The sequence below is a fragment of the Poecile atricapillus genome, chromosome Z, assembly GCF_030490865.1.
Source record: "Poecile atricapillus isolate bPoeAtr1 chromosome Z, bPoeAtr1.hap1, whole genome shotgun sequence".
NCBI lineage: Eukaryota > Metazoa > Chordata > Aves > Passeriformes > Paridae > Poecile > Poecile atricapillus.
Genome location: NC_081289.1, coordinates 120,774,334 through 120,800,840, shown reverse-complemented (window position 1 = coordinate 120,800,840; position 26,507 = coordinate 120,774,334). Strand labels below are relative to the sequence as shown.

Sequence of the window (26,507 nt, the reverse complement as noted above, 5' to 3'; positions counted from 1 at the left end):
TCTCAGCAGTTTCACTGGCAGTTGAGATCCCACATGCCATCAACAAACCAGGCTCTTCACACCTCAATAAAGCTGATTTCACAGCAGGAAATGAACTTGCTATTGGGTCTCAAAAAAATCACTGGTGAAAAAAACTACCAAGGAAAGAGGAGCCTAATCCGTTTCCCAGCTGACTGAATAAGGCAAGAAAATCGGTCTGGGAATTGTAATGCTGTTATTCACTTTTGACCAGCCCAACCCTGTGAAAAAGCAGCCACTGCATTTCTTAGGCAAACAAGCACCTTCATGAACATGATGTCTTTACACAAAAAGCAGATGAAGAATTATTTCAGAAGAGATCCTACAGTAATTAGTCTTAGCAGCTTTTGGTGCATTTTTTATTACAAAACAGAGAACAGAAAGAATTCAAAGCCTATGATGAATAAAGTCTGCAACATAACTCTTCTCTACATCTGTACACTGGATTTTTGATCATGGTAAAATTACTGGGATTGCCATTATTCTGCATGTTTCTGCTCTTTGTGTAGTTGCTGGCTTAGGTAAAACAATGCAGCTCTGTTTTCAAGTTTTGCCTCCCAAGTCTTCAGAAAAGTTTGGTCTAGACAATTTGGACCTAATTCTTGGCACAAGAAACACAAAACACACAACACATTATTTCACCAAAATGGCATTTATCAAAAAGTTCCAACTCATACTGCAGGTTGTGGAGTAATGTGATGATGCAGCCATTTTTCTTTCATTAAGGCCCAGTAAACATACTATTTCTAACACTGGTGTTTACCAAAGAAAAGATTTTATAATTAATTCAAGCTCAGATACTGACAGTGCCACTTTGACATCAAATTCATAGCATGCTGATTAAAATTGATTAGGTTGATTAAAATTTTAGCCTAGTCACATAGGTATGTTATCAGTTGTATTGGTTTTTAAAGTACACAGGTTCTAAGCTATTTTTGGTATGCTGTTTTTCTAATGCATATCAATAGGAGAGACTTAAAAATACGTCTGAGTTGAAATCATAATTTGTCTGAGCATTAAGTACCCACAGTCTCACCTTGGCAGGGCAGACTGCCTGACAGCTGTCTGTTTCTGCTTAATATTAATTTATTTAAGTATGAATTCCCTATTAAATTGTCTTTGTGCTAAGCTTTGAAGCTTTAGATGGTCAATTACAGACAAACACGTGGTCCAACAGGTATTCTGCTAACAACGAACACATGCTTTATTGACCTACTTCTTTTCCAGCTCATTAAACACAGCTGCACTCAAATGATCAAGAGGAAAGAACCATAAAACCCCGCGAACACTCTTCCTACACAGGATGACAAAGAGCATGGCCAGCTGCCGCCGCGGGGTCTCTGCCCCACCCAGGGCAGCAGCACACCCACACAGAGCACCTCTCCAGGGGCAGGGCAGCTGACAACAGCGGTGAGGAGGCACAGAAACACCCACAGCCTCCTCTTCCAGCTGTCCAGTGCGGCTGTGAGCAAAGAGGGCTGCGACCATTTCCTCTTAACCCATCATCTGCTGAAGTCATTCGGCCAGCCCGCTGCAGTCAAAACAAACTGCCATCGGTAGGAAACACTTCAATGTTTGGTGGTGGAGCAGAAATCCTATAAAGTTACAGGCCCAAACAGCACTTCTGAGGACTCAAGGGACAATGAACCAGCTCTCCTTTCTGCTGTCAGCCGGCACATCTCCACAGTTCCCTCACCCACTGTCCCAATTTCCACCCTGAAAATAAAACACTGCAGTGAGGCTTTATCTCCTTTCCTCCTGAGACAAGAGAAACAGCTAGCATTAACCCTGAAAAGACAGACTTTGGAACACGAAGTCGTTCCCTTTGAAACAAAAGGGGACATTTACACATCAAAACTGAGCTGTTACCACAGACAGATGTTAGTGTGTTGATTAACTCTGCCTCATATTTTATGTACGCTCTTTGGTTGTGGGTTGTTTTATTGGGGTTTTTCACTTTGAAATAAACATTAAATCAAACATCTTGGCAAAAAAACAATTTAGTCTGCAGCGTCTGGCCAGTCTTTCAGGTGCAACATAAAGAAGTGTGCTCTGGACTTTGGCAAACATTTTCTTGAGTAGCAGAAGGGCACAGCTCTGTTACAAAAGCCAAAAGGGGGAGGTAATTTATAAAACACTCAAGTCTCCTCCTAAGCACATTGGTTTTATAGGGTAATTTCCCAACAACAGACCAGATCCACCACTTCTTACTCATAAAAGCTGACGAGATCAAAACTCAGAGACCAGCAGAAGAACACCAAGTCAATACATAGAATTGCTCAGAAAAAAAAAATAGAGAAAGCACCTGTTTCAAATCAATTACATGCTAATCTTACCCTTTAATAGAAGCTGCTGATGTTGATTAATACAGGAAAAATTATGGGAATTACTACAAGAGTGAGCATCTGAGAGAAGCCTCTTATCTCATAGGCACAGAGATACTTGTTCTCTCCCGAGCTCAAAACTGAGGGAAATATTTACTAATTTTTGATTGCATATTAGCACAGCCATTTTTATTCATTTCTGGCAGGAAGTCCATGAGCTCATGTTTTCTTCTTGGAGTCCTTGAAAAAAAACCAAGAAAAAACTGGAAAGTTGAACATTCCCCAAATTTTGCATTGTAAGCACAGGAATTTTCAGTGTGATTGAATATTTTGAAATTAATGCCCTTTTTAACTGTTTGCTAAAAGCTCTGCGAACATATAACTACTGTGAAGACCATTTGCATAAAAGGTAAAGGAAAAATTGTACATCAAAGCCATAAAACTTCACAATTATCAATAAGAATGTGCATCCATCCCTTCAGCCAAGTGCTTTCCACGATTGCATGCAGACCACTTGGATTCACTTGCCTCACTTCTGTTCCCACTTCTCCCTTGTATGAGCAACACTGGTCTTACCCTTAAGCCCAAATTCATCATCTCCTCCTACCTCACCTTTACTACAAGTTTTAAAACACCTGCCTGTATTCATTTTCACTGTCAGCTCTAAACTGTGTTTAATGCAGGAGCCTTCCTCAGACCTTCATCCCCTCCCCAGTGCCACTGTGCTTCAATGGCAAGTTGTTCTGCACAGAAGACAGCTTCTCTGCAGTTTTTCTGTCAGCAACAATTATCCTTCAATTTTCAAGTTCAATTAATAAAGAGAAAAAAAATATTTATTTCCATCCTTGCATCTTCCCTGCTTTCCTTGTCTGTCATTCTTTATCATTGAATATATTCAATGACTTTTAAAGCACATGGGTTTGATTTTTCCATAACAGACCCTAAACAAATACAGAAAAATCATATCTATTTTTAATCATTTGTATTCCAGTTCTAGATCAGACTTTCGAGGAACACTCAAGGAATCTCAGCAGGTGACTGTTGGAAGTCTTCCTATTTGGTTAAACTATAATCAAATTCCATACCAGCAGCAAGGCTTCTCCTCTCTACTACCCCACCCAAAAGAAAAAATTCTACACCCAAAAGAAAGATTTCTATAGCATCTGGCAAGGGGGAACAAGATACTCCCTGAAATCTCCTCTAGCAGTTTGGAGACAGTCAATTAAATTTATTGGAATGCAGTTGGGTGCTCCTGTGATGAATACCAGCAGAAGACAGACACTCTTCCCCAGTGTCTTAATAAATATTTAACAGCAGATGATGCTGAGGAGGTTTCCTATTACCAACACTTCATTATTTTTGCACAACATGCTATAGGCCATTTATTGGAATACGTAAAGTATTGTACTAAATCATTAAAATGAGATTGTACTTTTCAAAATAAACCAGACAGATACACTTGGTGATTCAGCTACATGGTTTTACAGGGTGTGTTTGCATACTCAGTATCTTGCAAAATTTGATCATCCATAAACAGCTTCTCTCAGCTATTCAGATGAATTATTTATTTACCCTAGTGCATCTATTTCAGGCTCTAACTTCACTACAAAATATATACTAAATATTTTAATGTACTAAAGCAGAGCACTGCACAGCCAGGTCTCCACCCACAGAGAGCATTTCCCAAGGAAAACAAAGACCTCCCAATGAATCTTCTTGGCATCAAACAACCAGCAAGACTGTTGTTTTGTGGCTCTTTTCCTGAGAGATTATCTCTTTCCCTGCAGACTTGCTATCCAAGTCACATCTCTGCACATCCCTGAGCTGGATCTCAGGATCCAACTCACTATAAACAAGTTGTCTGCCCATGGTTTTCTGCTTTGAAATATTCTCCTTTCACCCCTTTACTTCCCTGAAAACTCTACCTACTAGAAAAACCCAATCTAAGTAAAGAATAAATCTGCATATAAGGGGGATCATCCACACAATTCAAATTTCATTGACGCCACTAATTCCACTGACTCCACAAACCACTCACTGAAGTTGGTAGAACTAGAAGTGTGAGAAAAATGAGAAAGATTCAGCTATCATCCTGTTGCTGTTTCATAAGTCTGCAGTAAATGAAAGCCTAAATGTGGTGTGTAGAATTACACCAACACCTGTGCTACCTCAAAAGACAGGGGCAGACAATTTCTTTTACTCCATTCAGAACCTTAAAGATGTGCACTATTTTAAATTTCCCCCTGAAAATGAATGAACTCTAAAGGAGAAGATAATAGAAAGAATGAAATCAGACAGGCATTACACAGGATAGGCATTACTTACATTAAAGTACAAAATAAAAACAGAATATCATTAGCTGCCTTAATTAAAGGGTTATGTTATAGTGCTGCATCTACTGTGGTTATTTACAGAAACAAGGAAAGTGTTTTGAGATGAGAAAATCAGTAACAACAAAACAATCAACAACAAAATCTGACTGCTAGAGAGGTGAAAAGCAAGTGTTATTCAAAATATACTCAAAATATTCAAAATATTGCAGGTGACATACAATGACATATTTTTCACTTTGGTATCACACTGCCACATGACTTAATCCCTTTCACCATTTGCTTTAAAGAAATATCAGTGTTATTCCCAAGAGGAAAAAAATAATTTCCTCTCTGATTCATTTCCACCAAGTATCTCAGAGACACAGAAGTCTTCCAGCAGAGCATGAAAATCAGTGTTTTGTGGTATGGAGAAGAGGCAAATTTGCTGCTGTTTGTTGCAGAGTCAAAAGTAAGAGCTTACTTGTTCTAATAAATTAATGAGATTTTGAACTTGGAAGATGCTTGTGCTGATGTTGCTCAACTTCATATTCTTATATATTTCCTTTTAATTTTATTTTCATTATAACTTACACTGAGTGCTGAATAGGCTCTGTGCTCACCTGTGTAGCCATCCACGCTTAGAGCAGTAGGGATATGTTTAACACAGAAAAGTCAGTTTGGAATTGTTGTCAATGTGGCATCTACTCAAAAAAGACAAAAAATTTAAAGTATCTCAAAATATCACACCCACTCAGGAGGCTCCCTGACAAACTGGGAGCTCCATGGGTCATATCATTCTTTGCTTTTCAAAAATTTCCCTCTTCCTAAGTGAAAGAAAAACAGAAAGGATTTGCTCACTGTATGGGACACTGAAAAAAATTGCACTATTAAGCATATTATTAGACATACCAGAAAAAAAAAAAAATGTTGAAACCTTCACATGCAATTCTGCAGGTAGTAAGGGACTGGCCTGTCCCTGACTCCAAAGGATGTTGTTGTAAAGTGTTTTCTGTATGGGACATGGTTACATTCCAGCTCAGAAAAATCAGATGTACTCAGAATGAGTTCTTTCAGCAAAAACAATACAACACTTAACTCACAACGATCACATATGCAGAACTGTGTTGACTTTTTTGGGGGGTGTTGCTAATCATAATTTACCAGGTTCCACATGATGAAAGCAATCTTACTCAACAAAGTCTTCAACATGGGATCGCATCAGCCACCTCTAGCACTGGCAGCAGTAGCTGTGCTATCTGAATAAAGCCCTGAGTCACTGAGATTTGCTCCTTGCCAAAATCCAGTTTCAAGTTGGAAGCACAGACAAACAGCCTGTATCACTTCAGATGGCTTTTTAACACTGTAGTGCAAAGCATATTTCACCTGATTTTTTATCACACTTGCATCAGTTTTATGCTGTATAATCTCTCCAGACTGCAGCAAATCCACCTTAACACAAATATAAGAAAAGAGCCAGGCCTATTGTTATCAGCCTCCCTGATGCAAACATAGAGCAGGTACTTTTATGCAATATCATTATGCCACAACATATGTTAGATAAGGTAGCCTTAGTGTTGGTTTAACCCCAGCCAGAAACCAAACGCCACACAGCCCCTAGTTCAGTCTTCTACCAAAAGGATCAGGGAGAGAATTGGAAGGGTGAAAGCTGGAGAACTCATCGGCTGAGAAAACGACAGTTTAATAGGGAGAGCAAAGGCAGTGCACATAAGCAAAACAAACCAAGGAATTAACCCAGTGCTTCCCATGAGCAGGCAGGTGTTCAGCCATCTCCAGAGAATCAAGCCCCATAATGCTAAATTGTCACTTGGGAAGAGAAAAGACACCACCACAAATGTCCCTCCCCCTTTCCTGCTTCTCTCCTCTGCTTCATACACTGAGCTTGGTGCCACATGGTCTGGAATCTCCTTTTGGTCAGTTTGGATCACCTGTCCTGGCTCTGTCTCCTCCCAACCTCACAAGCACCCCCAGTCCCCTCACCAGTGTGGCAGTACCAAAAGCAGAAAAGGTCTTGGCTCTGTGCAAGCTCTGCTCAGCAATAACAAAAACATCTCTGTGTTATCAAACCTGTGTTCAGCACAAATCCAAAACACAGCCCCATGTCAGCCACTGAGAAGAATATTAACTCTACCCCAGCGGAATTCAGCATATAGATAAAAAATGCACTGTTCTAATAACAAGGGGAAACCAAAGCAATTGAATCTGATATACAGTTTTAAGAACAGGTTCAACAGAGTAATCACCATTAGCATAATCTCACTTAAGGAATAGGAAGGTAATGTCAAATAAACCATATGGAGTTCTAGGATACTACACATTGTTTCTTGAATTTTTGCTTTTTCTGTTGCAAATTAAATATTTTACATCTCTAGAAACCACTTACTTTGATGAAAGCCACTATAAATTAATTAGTTTTCCATAATCAAGCTATCTCATTTGCTTATATGCATATATGTACAAATTTCTGTCCTTTAAAAAAATATTTAAATTACATTAGTCAAATAGAATTCTATTTTTGCTCTTTGGGTTTGCATTTGGCTGTTTATGAAGATCACAGGTTTTCCTATGTTCCCTATAAAGACTTAAACTATGTTATTCACGTATATATATATATATATATATACATATATATATATATACACATATCTATATCACATGTATAGATCCTTCATATTAAATGTCTGAAGTAAAACCTTCCTACTTTCAAGTTTCAGTGGTTTTCCAGATCTATCACTTTCAATTCTATTTCTGTAGCTACAACATTTGAATAAATGAAGTTAAGGTAGCAGCAGCAAACAATGCTGTTCACTTCAAAGCTTAAAAAAATTTAAATCACACCAATTCCTGAAATCAAAGAAGCGAATCCATAGGTAAATCCTTAGGCATCACTTTGGCTAGTTAACCTTGACATGTCAATTAAATGCAAGACTAATTTATTCAATTCTCAGTCTAGTCTGACACAAAACCTATACTTCCCCTCCTTTCTAATTAGCCAAAGTACTTGCTTCTCTCATGCAGATAATTTCATAACTGTTACTGTAAAGCATTAACACATTTTTCTTTCCATCATGTTTTCCTCTTGTTGACTGACACACCTTTTCTAGTGAGGTTATTTATGCCAGTTTCAGCATTGTGGGAACTTGCCTGAAGGTCTTTACTAAAGTTCCCACCCATACACATAAAACAATGATATATAATCATGATGTTAGCCATGTGAAGAGACCTATGTCTTACCTTAGGAAATATGAATGGAAAATTATGCACTGGAGTAATGTAGCTGTTTCCATTTCTGTGTATTTATGAAGCTTAATTGAATAGTACTTAAAGTAAGGTAGAATGCAGAGTGATTAACTCCTTGGAAACAAGTTTAGATGGTGCTTCTCTTTAAATAATTTAAGGGGTTTTTTTTGACAGAGCAGACTTCTTACAAAATGCCTAGCAATTCTGGGAAAGTTAATCAAACCCAAAAGAATTCCTTTTGTGTACACGCAAAATTTTAATTGCATATTAGGTCTGGCCATGTATGTATGCGGTACATGGCTATATGCAGTAAACTATACTCAGTATTTGTTTCTTAGTTCTATGTTTTCCAATTATTTAATAATGTTTCTTGAAAGATGATTATGAGAGTTCATACACAAAGATAGTTGGAAAATGGAAGAAAATGCCATGAAACATTCATCCACATTAAAATATTGAAGATTTCAGCTAACTATTAAGCTCTTTCCTGCACTGCATTTAAGTTGGTTTTCCTTCAAAGTGATTGGAACTGACTATATCCTGCACAGGTGTCAGAAAGTGGAGGCAGAAGGTTGGAGACTTTCTGAAACTTTGCTAAACTCTCTGGGGAAGAAAATATGTCCAAAAAAGAAAAAAGGAAATCTGTTTCATAGTATGAAATATTTGTATTTGTTGATTTGACTGACTTTCCTTAGGAACAAGCAATTTGCATAATTTCCATGTGCAGAGTCCATCAGGGAATTCAGCACTCTTCTCATCCCCCACTCCTTCCCTGTACTGTGGTCCTGATGCAAGACAGATGTCTGAACCATTCAGACTCATGCACTGCATGATCAGACCATAAAATTCTTGTCATCTTCTGAATCACAAATGCAGCCTTGGAATGTGATGTCACATCTCTCTGTGGGGGGAGGCCTCCAGCCCTGACTGCTCCAGCAATGCAATGGTAGGCTTCACAGTATCATCTGAACCATGAGAATGCTGCAAGGATTTGCTTCACTCCTCTGCATAAGGTGTCCTGTGGCACTACCCAGGCAGTAACTGCACATTTTGCCAACACAGCTTAGTCAGAGATGTTGGAATGTGAGATACAAAATGTGTGCCCTTGTTTCTGATACTTAGTTCTAAGATCCAGAAAAAGACTGAATTTCATATAACATGAAATTCATGAGCATGTTTTCATGGTGATACATGAAAACAGCTGTTGAAGTTAGAAAAGCTAAAGGTGTGAGTGTGTAGATTAGAGAGTTTTCTTAAGTCACTGGGTGAAAAAGTTAGTTTAGAGATTAAGCTAGTTTAGAAAGCAGAAAGCAAGATGGAGTATTTAGAATGTTGTTTCTTTTCCTGCTTCTTTCTTCTTCGTGTTCTTCTTCTAGAGGTTTTTTGGGCAATAGTAAGTAATTGATTAGAAAATGCTGCAGTGCAGCACACAGATGTTGGGTCATTGGTTCATTAAGAAAAATAATATGCATATCTATTGTTAATTGGATAAGAATAAGCATAAAGATAAAAGAACTGTGTAGTTCAGGACCATTTTGTGCTTTCAAAGCCAAAGTGAGCCACAAGGCCATTCTGTACAAGGCCATTTCATCAGAAGAAAATGAGCCAGATTGCAGTGAATAAACCTTGTGCAGCTAGTCTGGAGAGACCTGACAAGTTTTGTAATAACCTTCTAATAAACATGAGAAACAAGATTCTAATGAGCTCAAAAGTTTTTTTCAAACCTAGAGAACTGAGATAAGCGGGGCTCCCCATGAGGGAAGATCCCAAAGAAACTCAGCTCAGAGGAGACTGAGAAATCCAGAAAGGAGGAAATTAAAATACAGAAGTGCAGTAGAATCAGAGAAAGAGAAAAAAGAAACAAAAAAGACTTACAGAGGCTTACTCTGTAGATAGAGCTTGTCCCCAAGAGCCTTGGTGCCCTACTACCAGGGCAAGGTAAGGATGTCTACACAGTATGCAATGACAACAGCTGAACACAGAGCTGGTCCCTTGTGTCTTGAGACGCAGAAGCTCCACCAGCTTATCTTAGAATCAATGCAATTAAACTAGTACAAGCCAGTTTAATTAAAAAAGATGCTCTCATGTGGGCTCAACAGAAAGTGTCCTGGTTAGCTTCTATCTGTATGTATGTATGCAAGCTAAGCCACTTTTGAGAGGTTTAAACCTACATATGTGCCCCTTTTAAAATTTGCACTAGCTTAGCCTATACCTATAGCTAAAATGACAACCGCAGGCAAACTAGAGTGAGTTTCACCAGGCTACTTATTTAGGCATTTTTAGAAATATTAATCTCTTTTACTAATCAGCTTGGCTTGCTGATTGTGGTGATGTGACTAGCCTGCCCTACCTTTGATTCTAACATGCTATTTTGGCAATCCATGCACCAAAGACTAGTAAGGCTGTACTGGATGCTTGTTTAATACATTACAAGGAGTAGTGAGGAGCAAGTTCCTTAATCACAGATGTAAGACAATTAACCATTGTACCTGTGTATGTTTTCAACTCTTAATTCTGCTGCCCACTGGTCTTTGCTGTGACCTGATCTGCATGAAGCTGATGTGAGAACAGAACTTATTCTGCACTGCCAACTGCAGAAAAATGGGAGCTCAGGCACTGCTGCAGCATTGACATGTCACATCTGAATCTGAATTTCACAATTGTGCAGAAAACCCCATCAGATTATTTAATCTGTTACACCAAAAGTGCACCATTGGCCCCCAAGACTTTTAGCTGTTATGTTTTTACATCCGGCTCTACAACTCACATTAATGAAAGAAGTTAGATCAAAACAAATATTGTGCAAATTGAGGAATAAACCCTAGACAGTTTAGAGTTTCTCATAAGTTTTTAAGACCTTCGAGGAATTTTCAGTGCATTCAGTGCTCAGATAGGGAGCCTCTTCCCCTAATTTTGGCAGCCACAATCAGTTACTGCCATGCAGCCTACATGTCTTTGGGGTACTGGTAAAATACAATAAAGAAAGGTAATGTGGTAAGAGTTATTAATGTAACACTTCAAAGATTACATTACTCCTTAGAAGTGATATAACTGTATGTCTACAGATCTTTAAAGATATTTTAATTCACCAATGAAGCAAGAAAAGGGTGTTTGAATACTGATTACAATTCTAAGATATTAAATCAAAATTTATTCTAACCAGAAATTATCAAGCAGTGCACATATATTCACAAACAATCAGTAAAATGCACTTGAAAAGACTGATTTCTGCTTGCAAAAATAGGTTGAAAAGCATTGAGAAAAGACTAAGAGAAAAACACATTCTGAGTACTATTATGCAGACACAAAAAGGAGTTTCATGGGTTTTCAGTAATTTTCTGTATTTCTGTTCTGCTTATTTTCTCACCTATCATCAAAATCTTGCGAAGAAGCATGCAACCATTTTATCAAAACCTCTTGCTTCCACCACTACCAAGCTGTCTTTGTTCCTAGGACTATTCAGCCAGAGAGGAGACACACTGCCTGTAAGACTGCTTAATTAAATTAAGTATTAATTACCATTATCCTTGTTGCTTTTGCAGGAAAAAGACATCTGCTGGTAAGGACTAGTGGATTTCCACAGTGCACTAGTTAATGCTTGCTGACAGGAAGTGTCCATTTTGAGGTTCAGTTGATTTTCACTATTCCCTGCTACATCAGAATTTGAGATATTCATCCCATACACACCATCCTCACAAATGAGAGAAGAATCTGAACTGTTGATTCTGGTTAGGGACATACACACTACAGCTTCATTGAAGTAGAATGCATTTTCACCATGTATCCTGTCCAACTGATTATGTCCCATTATCTGCAGAAGGGGAAAAAAAACAAAAACAAAACGATGAAAAACAAAACAGAGAATTGTATTTTCACCTTTGTCCAGTAAAAGAACCAGATAATAACAGAGTATGTCAATTTGGAAGGGGCTTATAATTATCACGGAATCCAATTCCGTGCTTCTCACTATGTAAAACTAAAGTGTATGACTATGAGCGTAATCCTGAAGCAACTTTATACCAGGATGTTAACTGCCAGACAGAATGGGGATTCATAGCAAATAGTCATCTAATCTGCCAGAAGTTAACCTCAAAACACATTAAATTTGATGTGCATTCAAGAATAAACAGCAATAACCTAGCAGATCCGGTCTTAGCTCACCTTGAAACAAGTAATAACTGCAGAGTAAGAGATAAAAAAGGACAACTAACTGGTATGTATTGAGCTCTGCTGACTTCCAGAGGGTTAATATTTTGCCTCATGGCTCAACAAGGTGCCACTTCCCATATGTAAATCTGTACTCTGCAATCCAAAAATAACACTGTACCTCACACAGACAGGCAATTACAGAGAACAGGGCTGCAGCAGTCAAACTGGGGATGGCAAACAGCTTCAGCAAGCAAGCCATGGCTCCCAAGGGTGGAAAATGCAACTCCTGCAGACTATCTGCAGGTGTTTATTAAGGCAGATCTCACAAAAAAAACAAAAACAAAAAGAAGCCCAAACAAATAACAAAAAAAAGTAGGAGTATTAGAGTGAGCTAATGCATTGTTTGGTAAGTTAAGTGTAATACAAAAACACTGGGCTGGGAATACCAGCTGACTGACAATCACTCAACATGTTCTGATGCTGCAAGGAGTTTGGTAGTGGAAACATGGGAGAAAGATAATCTTAAGGTCTGAATGGATTCAAAGCCACGTAGTCTACTTGAAAAAAAAAATACAAGTAGCCTTACGAATGAAATACTAGATCACAAAAACTACTACTCTCTGACACTTAGCATTTAATTATTTTGATATCCCTGTATCAGACTATTATCCTCCAACTTCCCCTCCTCAAAAGATTTCAAAAGTCACATCCATTAAAGCAGATGGGCAACTTCAGTTTTAGTTTTATCATTTGCTTCTTAAGCACTGCCAAACAAGTTAAAACCACAGCACATGCTATGATACTGAGAAGTGTCTTCATTGTTTGGGCTAGCAAGCATATATGGATAAGTCATGTTCACACGGTGCTCACAAAACCCAGATGAAAAGGGGCAGGTCAGAGGCCAATCCTTTACCCCCTCACGAAAGCACAGTCTTAGATGCCAAACGGTCTCTGCCTGTTATGGGTGAGTTGCCAGCTGAAAAACTGGAGGTGATGGCTTGAAGAAATGCTCTACAGATTTTCTCGTGAAAATGAGAACCTGAGGGGAAAAAAAGGCTGTTTGGGTCAGTGAGCTTTCCATATGTAGAAAAGCCAGCCAAAATGTTTTGATTTTCAGGTGCTTTAGAGAACAGTTATGGAAATCAAGACCACACTCACCAAGCAGATATTAGAGATGAGGATCTACCTGGCAGGTGAGCACCCAGACAGCTGAGTTCAGAGCCAGACTGCATCCCTCACCCTCAACAAAAACGTAATAATTTTTAGTACTGAACACTTAAGCAGCTTCAGAGCTACTTTAAATTGCACCCCCAAATAATAAGCATCTCCAAGGATTTATACTGTCACAGATGGAGCCACACACCAACCTCTTCCCCTAGGGGGCTGGCTGTTTCAGGGAACAGGACAGCAGGGCGTGATATGTGGGGTTCACAAGAGTGTTACATCCTCCAGGATGTTTGTTACTCCTGGAGGTACACCTTTTCCTCCCTGGAGACAGTGGTCCAGGAAAAAGAACAGCAAACAAAAGCTTCATTAAGTGCTTTATACGCCTAGGGATTACAATAATTTAATTCTCCTAAAATATGCAGAGATACAATGTATCTTACAAATACAGCAGCCAAGCAGAATAAAACACAGCTACTCATATTTATAATTTCGTCTTCTCAATTTAATAAACATCTGCTTAAATTTGGGTTTTGTAGGGTATCCAGCTTAAAATCACAGAATGGTTGATGTTGGAAAGGATGTCTAGAAGACACCTAGTCTAACCCCCCTGTGGAAGCAGGGCCACACAGAGACAGTTGCCAAGGACCATGTCCAGATGGCTTTTGAATATCTCCAATGATGGAGACTCCACAACTTCCCTGGACAACATGTTCTAGGGCTCCATCACCCTCACAAGAAAAAATAGTTTTCTGGCATTCAAAACTAGTCTTCTGTGTTTCTGTTTGTGCCCATTGCCTCTGGTTTTGTCACTGGGTGCCACTGGAAAGAACTCTTCTCCAGGCTGAACAGTTTCAGCCTTTCCTCACTGGACAGATGTCCCTGCCTCTCAGACAGGAACTTCACCAGACATCCATCCTCCCATCTCTACCTCCTCTTCACCCCACAGCTCTATGCCTTTCTTGTACTGGGGGAGTCAGTCTCCAGGAGTGTTCAGAGCAGAGAGGAAGGATCCCCTCCTTTGACATACCAGCAATACTTTGTCCAGTATAGCCCTGGAGACTCTGTTCCACCTTTGCAGAAGGGCATGCTTTTTGCTCATGTTCTACACCAGGACTCCCAGGTCCTTTTCACAGAATCATAGAGGCTGGAAAAGATCTCCAAGATCATTGAGCCCAACCTTTCATCCAACACACCACCATCAGGTTAACTAAATCATACCGCTAGCTACCATGCCCAGTCGCTTTTTGAACATTTTCAGGGATGGTGACTCCACCACCTCCCTAGGCAGCCTGTTTCAATGCTTGACCACCCTCTCAGCAACAAAATTCTTCACAATGTCCAAACCAAACCTACCCTGTCACAGCTTGAAGCCATTTCCTCTTGTCCTCTTACTAGTTGCCTGGGAAAAGAGGCTGACTCCCATCTTGCTACAACCTCCTTTCAGGGAGCTGTGAGAGTCAAGATGATTTACAGTTGATGATCCCCAGCATCTACCCATTCATGGGGTTGCTCCTTCCCAGAGGAAGGACTTTGCACTTTCCCTGCTTAAACTTCATGAGATTCAAAGAAAATGCTTGGATATGCGTGAGTCTCAGCTTCCCACAGGCTCAGTCATTACATTGAGAGCCAACAAAACCCAGACATATTGGTCTATTCATCAAGGCAGGTCTCTAGGAATGCAGTCAGGGATATAATTACAATGTGGAAGCACTAACCTCATAGTTCCCTGTGTGTGAGAACAGGCTGTCATGGTGACCATGCTTCCAGTGCCACATGAGTTTCTTCTGCATTTTCAGATTGTCTCTTTCTCTCTCCACCATTTTTTGGCCCTCCTGGAGCCTCTCCAGACTCTGCTGGTACTCCTGCAGCTGCAGCGCCAGTCTCTGTCGGCTCTGCGCCAGCAGCTCTTCCTCGCACTTGCACTCGCGCTCCCGCTGCCCCAGCCGGCTCTCCCTCGCCTCCTGCTCCCGCTGCCGCTGGTCACATTCACGCAGCCACCGCTGCTGCTCTTGCTGAAACTGCTGCTTCAATTTGTGTATGTTGGCCAGTTCCACCTTTTGTTTCTCCAGATTTCGATATTTCTCTTGTTCCAAAACGAGGTTTAGCCGAGAGCCATGGCTCTGACTGGTCTTCTCATTCTCCTGCAGTAGTAACCTGTGGAGCTCTTTGTGGCTGTCCTGGATAGCCAGTGCTGCCTAGACACCACAAAAAAATCAGGCACAAATGTTTAAATACCAGCATTAATCCATTTCTGTGTTTTTACATGGGATCATTATATAAAAATGCTTCAACTTTTTTGGGAGGTTATTCTTCAAGCAAATAGAGAAAATTCTGTGATAATGCCTTTACATAGAAGTATTTCTAAAATAAAACTCAACTCTTTTTGAGCACTTCTAACAAAGGTTCTACACCTAGTATTATTATACATGTTTATGTTACAGCTGCACATACGCACTTCAATTACAGCTGAGGTCCTGTTTTGTCAGAGGATGTAAAGACACACAGCAAAAATTATATTTCATGGTTGAAAAGAGCAATAAAGCATTGGGAATGCTATACTCACCCAAGTATTCCTAACACAGCTGTGACCGATACTCATAAAAGTGTACTGTTTCCAGCAGAGTTGACTCTGACTTTAAGGCTCTCCTTGCTAACCTTGCAACATTGCAATCCAACTAACATCAGTCCTAGAGGCACCTGCCAACACAGCCACGTCACCAGGACGGTACCACTACATGCACCTGACCAAGGCATCAGTGCAAGCATAAACCTGCAGTATAGTGATGGCTTCAGGCTTGATGTTCCTATTTTACAGCCAAGAGCTCTATGTTCCATCCTTCATGAGAATGTTGTGACATTGTTTGCATTAAAGGTTGTGACATCCTCCAATAACACAAAAACAAATAGTTGGGATTAAGAAGAAAGAAAAGCAAGAAAACCCTAGATCTGCTGAGGCACTTCTTGCACTGTGTTCAAGAGCTGACATGGGAATCTATGTCAGCAGACATTCCCAGAGAATTCACGTAGCCCCACTGTCCTGTGCTGTCCACCCCAGAAAGTTTTTTAGTCTATGCAATGTACCATCTGCACTTTCCTTGTCTCTTCCTCCAGTATTGGGTCAATTCCAGTGATTTGTAAACAAGACAAGATCTTCTGCTCGTTTCTCAGCACCTGATTGCCCATTCATGGTCTGAGACATTAAGGCATGATCCTAAACCTTATTTTACTCTCTGCATTTGTTTTTCAATTACTCAAAAAATTTTTCCAGAATTACAGGATTTTTGTTTTGTTTTTGCACTGCTTCAATACATTTAACTTCTAAGCCCAGGGTTTCCAGGATTATTATGAAATATGCTAAGGTCAAAAATTAAGTATACTCAAATGAAACATTTAAAAATAGAATTATAAATCTGCAGCTAAATAAGGAGAAGTATGAAGTAAGAAGAAGTAAGCTAAGACATTCAAACTTAGCATAAAAGAAATGAACACTTCATATTAAGGCCCTACAGAATATACAAAGTGAGATTCAAGCATCTAAAATGGTCTGAGTTTACTACCTGAGCTACCTGGCAAAGTTAATGCTTACTACAATCCAGGAGTACAGTCTAATCAAAATACAATTTTTTTTCAGTTTTTTGAACTGTGATTTCAGAAATCTGTATGTGGAATGACATCAGTTCAAGTGAAGCCATTATTTTGCTTTCCTGCTAGGTTTTTGGGCTGTACGGACACCGTCTTTCGGGAGGAGGGACTGATCTCTAAGCAAGTTAGTATTACTCAGTTCTTGAAAGAGGCCTACCACTGATGTAGAATAAAACTATATTCTGTGGCAATTTATGCAACATTCAGTAGAGATCAGTTTAATTAACATAATGTCTAAAAGTAGGACAACATGAAAACAAATCTTTAGAAGTAAATTATTAGGACAAATTAATTACTCTATGAAGTCAGTTGTGGAGTAGTCACCTGCATGCTGTATAAGAGACGGGTTAAGTTCTGGATCGCTTGTACAATCTAGAAAATAAAAGAGAAGGAATTTCAAAGGTTTGACCACTGTCAATGAAATAGTTACTAAATTCTGTCTGAGGTTTAAATTAACTCACCTCTGTCCCTGTAGATCCTGAAAAATGCATGCTTCCTCCCTAAAACAAACACAGTAGCTTTAAAAAGCTGTTTTAAATTTTAAAATTGTATCATCTAGGTAATTTTTTTTTAAAACTAGCGTGACATATGGCTAGGAAATATGTACTGAGACAACCCTTTACATGGGCATATGAAAAAAGACAGAAACAACAATCTATGAAGACTAATTCATCAATAATGGAGTTTCCATGGAAATTATTAGAAATTCTGAACAGAACTGTACAAATAAAACTATTTCATCCGCAATTTTAATCCCTAGTGAGTAATGATACACAAAAAAGACATTTCGATTCATTCTTTGTTTACTTGACAGTTTTGAAACACAGTAACCAGACTTCTGTATATACAGCACAGTGGGGTTTGATTACTTACAGTAGACTGGAACAGCATAAGACTCTTCAAAAACAGAGATAATAATGTACCAAGAAACTAACAAGAAGTCATGGTGGTGGATCAAAAAAATGCCTTAGGTGCCTTAGAGATGCTGTGCCCAGTACACTCTACAAAAGGCACCAGCATGGTCACTACTATCCTCTGCAGCAAGGCACAGCTGCTTCACACTTTCCATCTTGTTCCCTTTTCCTAAAAAGGTCTCTAAATTTATGGGGTGAAGCTACCCATAATCCCTTCAGCATGAAGAATAGCTCCTCTGAGAAAGATAAGATGAAATGGTGGAGACTGTTTCAAACATAATCCCTTCTGAGACTTTACTGAAAAGACTTCCTGTATGATTTTTCTCTTTTTTTTTTTTTTTTTTTTTTTTTTCCCCAAAGAAGCAGAGGACAGTTTGGGGAATATTTGTTTTCTCTCTGATTCTCTTAAGTTCTCTACTGAGTCTCATTTTCCACCACAGAGAGCAAAGCATCTGCTACATTTAGATGCAATAACTGAAAATGAAAATGAGAAAGACCAGCCCCCTAAACACAACCCAACACAGACACCCATGGGGCAAAGGGAGTACCAGCTGCACTATTTCCTCCACTACTCATGTTCTCATTATCTCTCTTCAGTATTTCCTTTCATTCCCCCTCCACATCTTCACCTCCTCCTCCTCACTGCATCCACAAGCCATAGAAAAGCTCAGCTCTGCTATGAAAGGAGAGGATTTTGCAAGGATGTGTCTGTGCAGCACAAGGATGAACTCAAGATAGCTTTGCTTTTCCTTAGCTGAATGATGAGCAGTGGGTAAGGAGGCAGCACGGGGCCAAGAGGGAGAGAAAGAAGGTAATGCTGGAAGGGTGAGAAAGTGTGTACAAAGGAGACCATGCACTTAACAAGAGCAGCATTTCTTTCAGGTTTTTAAGCCCTTTTTAATTTGAAAACAGATGTGCACAGGGGGAAGGTTTATCTGGCATTGGCTTGACCAAGAAGTTGCAAGTGGCCAGTCCCAGTGCCCGTGGTTCCCTGACTGCAGCACCACTTGAGTGCTACGACATGAGGCTGAGGCAGGTTTAGCTAAGCTGGCACATGCCCTGCTAGTCCAGCCAGGAATGAAGCAGTAATTTCAGGTGTTCAACTGTGCTGAAGGCCAACACCACCTCTCTGCCACTGTTCCTGATCAGATTGGTTCAGAGAGATGAGGATGGTCAGATTCCAGGGCAGGCTGCACTGTGCTCTGGACAATGCCTGCAGAGATACACTTACAAGACAGGAGCAGGGGAGACAAGATGGGGATCACTTCTCACAGAGGCCCCCTCACATTGCAGGGACAATGCTTTTCCTTCCAGTTTCTAGTCAGCACCTAACCTCCAAGCTGGGAGCTCTTGCGCCCCTGTCCAGCTCCTGTTTTCTCAAGCTAGTTGGGCTGAGTCAAGGGCTGGCACCCGCAACCCTGGGACTGCACACCCATCTCCCTAGAAAGCCCTAGCTGTTCCTCTTTTCTTTGTTCATTCTGCCACCTCCTGGTAAGTCTGATTCTGACATGGTATCAGAAGATGTGATATATGCCTTATCCAAAAATTAGGCCATAAATAATAGGATAATGACTTAGGTTGGAAGAGTTGGGTCCAGATCCCTCCAACTTCATGAGTAGGCATAGCTTCAAAGTTAGAGGAGTTTGACAAAGGCCTTCTCTCAAATCCAGGAAATCTCCAAGGGTAGAGATCCCAGCAACCCTTTTGGTTGCTCATCCTTGCACTGAATTTTTTTCCTTGTATACACTCAGAATTTTCCTTACTGCAACTTGTAATCTTGGACACTCATCCTTTTTCTGTGCACCTCTGAGAAAAGCCCAGCTCTACCTTCTCTATAAGCCCAATGGCAAAATTTCCACATGCTGCCATTTTTAATGGGCTATATCTGAGCCCCTCTACCGTCTCCATGTTGTCACTTAGCTTCTCTGCTTCCTCACTGGGACTTTTGTTTTCAAACAATTTTTTTCCCCTCACATTCTTCCTCCTGCTCCTTTCTATCAGCAGTCTGATAAGTAAGATGATCTAGAGCTACGCATAGGGTGAGGTTATAGATAAATTAGTGTATTTACAAGAGTATTCCCAATACAGAAAGCAAACAAACACAAGGTTTCAGGCACACAAGCCCTCTTTCAGATCTGATGCAAGGACAGTATGGTAATGCTAAACTTCTGAGCAAAGTTTTCTTTCTATTTCAAGCTCTGTATCTTGTATTCTTGTCTCTCCCCTTTATTCCTTTTGTGATTCTTATTCTCCACCTAAGAACTACACTATTTATGGTTCACTTTATTTCTACACAGTAATTCATGTTGCTTATTCCAACACTCTGTTGCTACATAAAATTTGTCTCTCCTAGTTTTGTCCAGAACTAATTTTTGATTCTGCTTTTCTCTCCAGATTTCCTTATCAGCCCTAGGACTATGCAAAATGGGCACTTTCTCTTCTATTCTCTAATAGAATATTCTCTCTGATTTTGTTTTGATTCAAAATTTTGAAGCAAGCCAGTGTAAAAACATCCATCATATCTTATGTGCTTGTCCTTAGGACAAAGTTCTTCCAATGCACAACTCTTCCTTGCATTAGCTGAGGACTCTGTCACTGCAGGAGACTTTCATCCTGTCAACAGGAGGAGGGAGTGGAGGGAATACTATTGTCAGCTCCATAGATATGCATCTATTGAATGATGACAGCAGAGACCCATACAAATGGATTTAAAACAAACTGTTATTACCTGTTATTATAACTCACTGATCTTAAGCCTTGCAGGAAAATTATTCTGCACTTGGATTGTTTATGACTGCTTTTTAAAATTTTATTATTAAATGCAGTTACCTCTTTTAGATTGAATTATGTAGATCTGAGTGAAATTCCCCATAAAATTTGAACAGCATGGACATACACAGTGCCCAGACTGCTGTGTGCCATGCAGGAAGAAAAACTGGTTACAATACCTTATCCTCAAGATTGGCACCTGCCATTTCCTTTTCAACACTGAGATCGATTTCTTTTGATTCTTCAGTTTCTTTTCTTTCTCCATCTAACAAGCAAGGCCCCAAGAAAATGCAAAAAAAAGGTATCAAAGCATATCCTGACTAGAAAAACAAAGAGCATGCTTTTTTACAGTTACTCAGAACAATGAAAAAGTGATTTTTATAGTTTGTAGTTACATAATGGATCTTAGGCTGGGGAAAAACAAATTTGCAAGCCAGGATGGCACACATGGTAGAATCCAGTTTTTCTACCTTACACTATTTCATTTATGAAAGGTTGGAGATAAGTGTAACCATAACACTAAAAATGCTCTGTAGCAATGTTTTTTACACAACTTTATTTGCAATATTGTTGTGAGAAATTATTGCTACTCTTTGCAGCTGAAATTATAGAAATATCAGTCGTAGTTTTCAAGCCTCCTAACAAAGGCATTAACAAAGTTATATAAAAATTTACACTACCTGAGCATGTGCCCAAAGACAACTTTTATTGCATTATTTTCTACTGATTTTGACCATGGAGGCTTTCCAAAAAACCAATACGGTATTGATTATTTCAGCACTCTAAAGATGCAAAAGCATCAAATTTTACTCACCACCCGGAGCAGATTCTAGTATTTCATTGGCAGAGAACCTATGCTTCACACTTAATTCCTCAGTACTTTCCTCTGGTGATCTGTCTGTTTCGCTCACTTGTGATGTTGTTACGGCCACATGGAGACTTTCAACTAGAGGAAAACACACATAAATACAGATGCCCCTTAAATAGTTCCTTAGTGCATAAATCAATGCCATTGAATTGATTGACCATGGAATAATTTGGTTTTAAGAGACTTTCAGAGGTCACCTAATCCTATACTTCACTCGAACCTGGTCACTCTAAATTGTGTTGCTCAGAGCTTTGCACACACAAGCCATTAAAGCCTCCGAAAACGGAAACTTCAAAGTCTCCCTGAGAAACCTGTTCCACTTTTTTAACACTCCCATGACATTTATTTTTTCATTTCAGTTAATTGGAATTTCCTGCATTTCACCACAGGACTATTGTCTCTTGCCCATGTGTTCTTTTATTGTCATATCCCTCTGCAAGAAATCTGCCTTTTCTATATCCTCCCATTAAGCTCTTGTGGACAGTAATGAGATCCCACCAAGCCAGCTACCTCAGCTTTTCTTCAGATGTCGTGTCCTCCAGCCTGATGCCTTTCACTGGATTTCCTCTACTTTGTCAATGCCTATCTTGCCTAGGAGAAGTGCAGCATTTTTCACAGCAGTCCAGATAGGACTCACCAAGGTTAAGTAGAGGAAGAATCACCTCCCTCAACTTGCTGGCAACTCTCCTCCTACTGCAGCAGCCCAGGAAGCAGTTGGCCATCTTTGCCACAAGGGGAACAGCTGCCTCATGGTCAACCTGCTGTCGAGTAGGACTCCCAGGTCCACTTCCACAAAGGTGTTTTCTACCTAATCAGCGTCCAGCCTGTACCAACACATGGGATTACATCTCTTGTGATTCATTCCTCTTTTTCAAATATCAAAGTGTTCCTCTTAGCCCATTTTCCCAATTTATAGAGGTCTCTCCAGCTCACTGAATGCTCCACCTCATTTGATGACAGCTATGAGCTTGCTAAGAGTGTACTCGATCCCAAGGTTAACTGCATTGATAAAAATGTTGAACACTAGTGGTCTCAGGATACACCTCTAAGAGAATCCCCTAATAACATGATACCAACTGGATGTCATATGACTGACCTGTTCTGCCCAGCAGTCTAGCCTGTCTTCAACCCAGTTAAGCAGTTTACATCAATTAGATGAAACAATACATAACAACACTACAGCCAGTGCAAACAGTGTTGAAGGTCTGAAAGACTGGTAACCAAGGTAACCAACACAGGCTCTTCTCTTACCATAAAACCTGTCAGGTTAATCAGACACAACTTGGCCTAATTATTCTGTGACAGCTGTTCCAAATCATCTTCCTGTCTTTCAGATTCCTGGAAATGTCTTCCAGGAGGATCATCTCAGAGATGCTGGTGAGACTGACTGTTTCTCAGTTCACTATGGATTCCTTCTTGGAGTGCAATGTTTGCTTTCTTCATGTCATAAGGAACCTCCCTGATCATTGTAACTTTCAAAGTTGACAGAAAACAGCCTCACAGTGACATTGGCCAGCTTGGCTGAGCAGCCTTGGATTTATCCCATCTCATCTCATGGGTTTGTGTATATCTAATTTGCTTAAGCACTATGTAATTCTGTCCTTCTCTACAATCTTCTACATCTGAGCAATGCTTTATTCTCTAATTCTGCTATTAGCTCAAGGACTTAGTATTTCCATCCTGGAAAATGATCCCCACAAATTGTCTATAATGTAAACAAAGTGTTGTAGAGTCCTGAAATCCAAGATGTCATCAACATCAACAACAGCATGAGAGAAAGTGAAAAATAAAGAAATGGGCAGAATAAGATGTGTGATAAATTTAGGCTGCCATTTTAAGTATTTTTTGTTCCACCACTGACTTACAGTGCCCTACAAAAGTTTAATCAATTTTATCAATAAAATGCTCTTTGACTTGATGATGAAGACCAAGCTCCACTGCTTTATAGGTTGAAATGTTGTTAGTAGCACACCGTTCTCAATTTAACTGATGCAAAAATCAGGACTCAGTTTACCATGACTCTTTTCCACTGAGTTTAGGAGAAGTTCAGTTGAAGTTCCAGCTAGGCAAGGTATCTACAAATACCATTCCCTTCCTTCTTTGGTAGGACAGCAGTGTAGATGGTGCAGCCATCTACCAGCTCCCTCTGTTACAGCAGGCAGAAAAAAACAGAGATCCTACATCAATTCTAGCAGGTGTTTCTCGGTAGAAATTAGATTTGCTGCGTATGTGATCATACAGGATTCTGATCTGACACCAAAATCATCCAAGGTAGGTGAAGGTTGGGGACCAGGTGCAATATCATACTGCAACTCCTGCTGTGCTTCACAGAGCTGTACTGTAAGGACAGTTAACAACCTAGCACCATGCCCCTGCCAGGATATATTTGATGCTATGCCCTAAACATATTCATTATTTTACAATCTGGCAGGTACCATCTCCTCTATCTGACAAAAATAAATATGACAGATTTTTCTTCTATGCTCTTTGCCAGTTTTTGACACTGCCACTTCTTGAGACTTGACAGAATTGCAGCACAAGGCAACATGGCTGCACTTGGTTACTTAAAATATCTCCCCATGTGCAGAGCCACCAATCCACTCTTCCCAAGCAAACTCACCTTCTCTGAGTGCTGCTGCCAGCAGTGAAGCTGCCTGTGGAGTTTCTCCAGAATCGGGTTTGATAAGTAGGTGAGGTTCTACATGGACGTCTTCAAACCCACACAAATCTCCCAGTTCTGCATAGACACGCAACTTTTCTTCTAAATAATTACAGATTTGCTGGTCCTGGTTACTCAGTGATTCTGTCAACCAAAATTGAATAGTGTAAGAATAAAAAATGTATTATCATTTTTTATCCTGCAGGGAAAGCATGTTCCCCATTCATCTTTTTAATATTTATGGCATGTAGAAAGTGCTAATTCAAGTTAAGTTTAAGTGGCCAGGACCTAAATTTATCCAAATTCATCCCACAGTCTATCCAAATGAAAGCTCACATACATCTTGGCAGAGTCTAGGCCAAAGCCCAACCCTGATGAGGTGGCTTTGGCTGCCCTCTCTGGCCCTTATTACTCCTGCTGCACTCACAATAACACATCAGTTCTACTTCCTGGAAAAGCAGTTGGCTCGTGTGTGCTAACAATTCAGGGCTTCAACATCAAACATCTACTTTCAGCAGAGGATAACCATTCCTGTGGCTTTCAATAGGACAGATGTTGCTGCAATTTCTCTCCTCACAGCAGTATAAAGATGTGGGAGTTAGGTGTAGGGGCACAGAAGAAATAGAATTTATCTTTATTATCTATATGTGCAGATAAAAAATAACAGCAGCAAAAGACAAAGTGGCATAAACAAGCACAGAGCCACACAGCTTTGAAGACTCAAGGCATTTTCACAAATCAGAACTACCTGGTCCTGATGATAACCTGTGAAATTCAGTGTTTGTTTTGAAAACATCCATTTTTATTTTTCTTTTTTGATTATAGTAATGTAGCAAAAACATTAAAGTGTTTGGAAAAAAACATGCTTCTCTTTCACATTACACCATCAGACAGCCTCATCTGTCTATGCTGTGACTCTGCCTGCTGAGCCGCTTTGAACGCACCAGCCAGAATGGGTGCACAGCCACTAATTCATCCTGAATTCTCAGGATGCTGGAACTCTCAGAGCAACAGGAAAGGTACCACACCTTGATATTTCTGAATTCTGTATGCCTTGGCCTCAGCAATACGTCTGTTCTCATCAGATTCAATCATTTTTACTTCTTCTTCTTCTTCTTCTTCTTCTGGACAACTTCAAAGATGAAAGACAGTGGTGGATAAAGCAAAATCTGCACATCATCTATTCATCTTCAATACAATGTCATATTCAAAATAAACAGAACACAACACCAGCACCTTTTGCAACAATCCAGAAACATGCCATTTGTCTGCCTCATTAAGAAGCAGTAAGTGGACGTCAAGCAGACCTTTTTACTCTGGTAAGGCTGCACTGTGCAGCACGAGAGTGGCTGGGGCATATGCACAGGTCTGCTGTCCCAGGCATAAGCTTGGGTCCCATCAGTAGCAATGTTTTCCCCACCATTCTTAATGAGCTGACACCAAGATAACAGGCATGATTTGTGATTTCCTCAAAACGATTGTATCGACACCTGCAGGACTCTGGAAGGCAGACAGTGCCAAAGGCAAAGGTGAGGGAAGACTGGTACAATGGCTGGTAAGGACATCTAATGGGGAACAGAACAGGTCTGCTGATTCAGTGGGAAACCAGGAGGAATATGGGAAGTGTGGCAGGAGTGATGAGGAGGCTTTGGCACCTTGAGCTCAGAGGAAAACCGAACTCACAGATGGACCCAGTGCTATGCAGAACAAAGAACATGCTGCCATGAATATCCAACCAACTTCCCATCTCCTTTGGACTACCAGCATGAAAACCGAATCCCTTTTTCTCTACCTTTCCACTGCCTCTTGAATATGCCTCATCCAGTTGTTACGTTCTTCTTTGGAGCTGGTATGGATCTCATACATCTCAGGTCCTGCAGATGAAGCACTAATCAGAAACATGCCCCTTTCTTCATTGGCTACCTCTCTTACTATGAGCTTCTGAAGGGAGATGACTGAAGGCTTCTGGTCCTGGAGGAAACAGTCAAAGCACATGCATAATAAATTACTTTCTTATAAAACACCACAGTCTAGGAGGAACACAATTTTTCAATTCACTGAATTAACACCAGTCCTGGTATAGTCAGACTACTGAAAGTTTTGAGTAATCAGACATTGTTTTAAACTATTCCTTAAAATACATTGCACTGTCAATGAACAAATTAAGCACTAGATATGTGCTGTAAAGAAAATCTCAGAGGCTCGATGATACTGAGACACAATAGTCATATAATGTTTATATTTAGATAGTTTAGGAACTTCATATCTTTTATATGTGTTTACTACTACATTTTCAGTAACAACTGCTCTTCTGTTTGTTTTATGTAACAAAAAATTAAAATTTATATTAGACAACTGAAAGAGCCTGCATTACTTCCCATCTTCACAGACATGTAAAGTATAACATTAAAGAGATAATTCTGTTAT

General features: G+C 39.9%; 1 protein-coding gene across 4 annotated transcripts in view; it reads right to left on the bottom strand.

The window, feature by feature from the left end:
• ARHGEF28 (Rho guanine nucleotide exchange factor 28) overlaps positions 1-26,507 on the bottom strand; it is a 62,302-nt gene that overhangs the window by 8,421 nt on the left and 27,374 nt on the right. For 3 of the 4 annotated variants that reach the window (XM_058827496.1, XM_058827493.1, XM_058827494.1), the window contains exons 19-27: positions 25,873-26,051; positions 25,109-25,212; positions 24,042-24,224; positions 21,368-21,499; positions 20,733-20,818; positions 17,332-17,370; positions 17,195-17,242; positions 14,944-15,423; positions 11,432-11,723 (exon numbers count right to left, since the gene is read on the bottom strand). In XM_058827496.1, coding sequence (XP_058683479.1) covers positions 11,432-11,723; positions 14,944-15,423; positions 17,195-17,242; positions 17,332-17,370; positions 20,733-20,818; positions 21,368-21,499; positions 24,042-24,224; positions 25,109-25,212; positions 25,873-26,051 — 1,543 coding nt within the window. The remainder of the gene's footprint in view (positions 1-11,431; positions 11,724-14,943; positions 15,424-17,194; positions 17,243-17,331; positions 17,371-20,732; positions 20,819-21,367; positions 21,500-24,041; positions 24,225-25,108; positions 25,213-25,872; positions 26,052-26,507) is intronic. The other variant, XM_058827495.1, reaches the window with a different exon arrangement.